We start from the raw sequence: 3327 nt of genomic DNA, 5'->3' as shown, positions 1-3327 counted from the left end.
TAAAACTGGATTCTGACACTTTTGATTATTTCAAATTGATGCTGCAATCAATGCCTACATCACAACTTGTCTTGAACTAAGCACACAATCATTCATACCCTCATCATATACACAAACATATTACATACATTAGATATACACCCATAAAATACACCTTAAATCCCTTGCACAGCATCAATCACATGCATAGTCTAGATCACACACACACATATCAATCACACTATACTTACTCCGTGCACATAACATACATGAATGTCACACACATTGGAGTCATATAGTTTATTTAGGGAAGGGAAGATTGTTCAGCTTGGGTATGTATCAAGAGAGTCAATATCAGGAAAGTCTTGGGTTAGTCAAGAACAGATGCCATATGAGCTGAATGTTGACAAAAGTATAAGAGTAAATTAGGTAAATGAAGACAAAAGTGTATTCCAGGCAGAGAAACAACACAGGCAAAGTTATGGTATCAAGAAATTATGCTATTCATAACTCTAAGTATTTGGAAAACATTGACAAATAAATGCAAGAGGGGAGTGGTAGGGACTATTGATGGAGGCTGGGGCCGCTACTTAGAAAGCACTAAATACTCTACCAATACCTGAGGATGTGCATAGACTTTCTAGTTGCTGATAGGTTCTACCATCTTTAGGTCTTCTATGCTATCAACATACCCATCCATGCTACAATGGAATTCAATGTAGTTGAAGCTCCTGCTCTCTGTGTAGCTATTTTTGGAATTCTCCTGGTGACACTTGAGTACTTTGAGAGGATTCTGGACCCATACATATGCATTTCGGAAGCGATCCATCCAGTTGTCACTAGTGCATATATGCTCGATTTTGTACCATGAGATATAGATAAACATGTGAGAGCTCTTGTCTTTCAGAGCTTCATTTTCTCTCATGAGGACATCACATTTGTACTCTTTGAATTCTCGACTTGGACTTAAGTAGTGCTGTTTCATGAATTCTCTCCAAGAAACTTCCTTGCTCTGTACAAGCAGTGTGCATAGGATGCAAAGCAGGGCCAAGAGTGTGCCCCAGATCTTTAGAGACGATGCCATCTCAGTCACCAGGGCCACCTGCATGTCCACAGAGAAAAGAAAAGCATTATCCAGATAATGCCCAGAGAGCTCAACTCCACCTTAAAATTCCTTCCCCACCGGTCAGGCACTTGGGTGCAATTTTACTATTTGGTTCCCCGATGAGAAGATGATAATTCTCATTAGAGAATAGAGTTTCTAATAACTAAAAACACGCTTCAGCCTGTGTGAGCGAAACACATAATTAGAAAAAATAGATGAAGTTCATTTTGAGAATTCCAACCATCTCCTCTCATCCCTCTTACACCCAACCTGAGGAGCCAATCACCCTCCAGCTGGCTCCTTTTTACCAGACCAGCTCTCAGGAGATCATGTGTCCAAAAGAGAATAATATTTTAAGGTTTATGTCCTTGAAGTGGAAAGGGTTGTCAGATTTTAGGGAAATGTAGAAGATGAGTAACTACTTGAGAAGTGGTTCCTAGGTAGGAAGGCTTCGATTCCCTGAAATGACAGCCCAGCCTGCAATTACTTCTTGCATGCTTCTCCAATTACTTAATGATGCTTCTCCAATCTTGACTTCCTTATAACACTTTCTCCAAAGCCTGAGTGGAACATATGTTCATTACTAACTACCCATATTCCTTCTCAGGGGTCATTCCCCTAATTACAAATGATCTTGGTTTGTCAGAGCTGCTCCTTGAAAATGTCATCATAAAAGAACTCCAGTTTTGAGGTTTTTGTTTGTTTGTTTATTTGTTTTTGAGACAGAATCTCACTGTGTCACCCAGGCTGGAATGCAGTGGCACAGTCTTGGCTCACTGCAACCTTCACCTCCAGGGATCAACAGATTCTCTGTCTCAGCCTCCCACGTAGCTGAGATTATAGGTGCCCGCCACTATACCCAGCTAATTTTTGTATTTTTTTTAGTAGAGACAATGTTTCGCCATGTTGGCCAGGCTAGTCTCAAAATCCTGGCCTCAAGTGATCTACCTACCTCGGTTTCCCAAAGTGCTGGGATTCTCAGGCATGAACCACTACACCCAACCAGAATTCCAGATTTGAAATATTCCTGTAATCAATCAAGTACCAAGACTAAAAGAGCCCCCACAGTGGCTTCTGTGGTGATAGCATGGAGTGTGGGGATCTTTTTGAAAGAGTCTGCCATTTAAACCAGTGCTCTGTCCTCATTTACCATGAGAAGTGTTCCTGCCCTTACTCAATCTCTAACCTGATTCACAACTCTGAGTATTGGTGTCCTCAGATGGACTTAATAATAGCTCCCTACAGACCTGCAAGAGTCTAATGAGAAGCATGTATTTGAGAGCACTTCTAATGATGTCAAATGTCCACATCAGACACAGAACAAAGGGTCGGTACTTCCTATCTGTGGAACCCTGTCCTGATGATAAAGACCTACAGAGGATAGAAGAGCAGGATGTAAGCGGTTTTAATGCATTATGTTTGAGAAGACTGGGGGTGAAGGAAGGGAGGGGCAAGGAAAGCCTGTATCAGTGGGACTGAGGCTGACCAGAATTCAGGCCTTTGTTTCCCATGATTTGGATCCTTCTCCATTTTTTGCTATCTAAAAGTTCAATCAGCCTCCTTCCAGTGCTCCTGGCTGTCCCCTGAGCATCCTCAGAAGAGCCCTTCTTACCCTACTCAGACTCCAAGTTCAGGTCACTGGTTGTAGTTGGAATCAGTGTGTGGATCTGAAGAGCAGAGTCTGAGTCCTCCTTTCCTCAGAGCCCTGGAAATCTGCAGCAGTGGAGAAAGGAATAGCAGGGGGAGCTGCAGCGCTCCAGCTGATTGGTAGTGCAGGTGGTGATGGGGAACAGCCTTATTATGTGAACCTGTACCTGTATCTTCTCATCTGGAACACTTGAGTTTATTCAGACAGTGGCCTCAAGCAAAGGCTACAAACATCAAAGACTGACTCCAGGGCACAAAAGAAGTGCAAGACCCTAGAGTGAGGTGACCCCAGAAAGGGGTTATCTGGTGCTATCAGTAGACAGCTAGAGACCTGGCTTCTGCACTCAATTTCTGACAAAGTTCTGGGAAGTCCCTGGAGGGTTACGCTATGTTACACAGAAACTTCTCTGAGGAAAGCCATTTATAACATTGTGAACTGTGGGACTTTCATTGAGAGGTGAAAGAGTATCCAGTGAAACTGGTGGCCAGATAGTTATGATTAGGTAGCCAGTATCTGAAGTTTTACTAGGCAGTTTGTTATTGTCGATGAAAAGAGTCGGCTGGGTGTGGTGGCTCATGCCTGTAATCCCAGCACT

General features: G+C 42.9%; 1 protein-coding gene across 1 annotated transcript; it reads right to left on the bottom strand.

The window, feature by feature from the left end:
- Window positions 1-264: 264 nt before the first annotated feature.
- Window positions 265-2799, bottom strand: EDDM3B (epididymal protein 3B). Its single transcript, XM_063715318.1, has 2 exons — window positions 2697-2799; window positions 265-1081 (listed from the first exon to the last, which is right to left on the bottom strand). The coding sequence occupies exon 2, from the start codon at window positions 1061-1063 to the stop codon at window positions 620-622; it is 444 nt and encodes a 147-aa protein (XP_063571388.1). The 5' UTR covers window positions 1064-1081; window positions 2697-2799; the 3' UTR covers window positions 265-619.
- Between the last annotated feature and the right edge of the window lie 528 nt (window positions 2800-3327).

The sequence above is a fragment of the Pongo abelii genome, chromosome 15 (assembly GCF_028885655.2).
Source record: "Pongo abelii isolate AG06213 chromosome 15, NHGRI_mPonAbe1-v2.0_pri, whole genome shotgun sequence".
Taxonomy (NCBI): Eukaryota; Metazoa; Chordata; class Mammalia; order Primates; family Hominidae; genus Pongo; species Pongo abelii.
The sequence above is the reverse complement of the archived record's forward strand: the minus strand, read 5'-3'. Positions and strand labels throughout refer to the sequence as shown.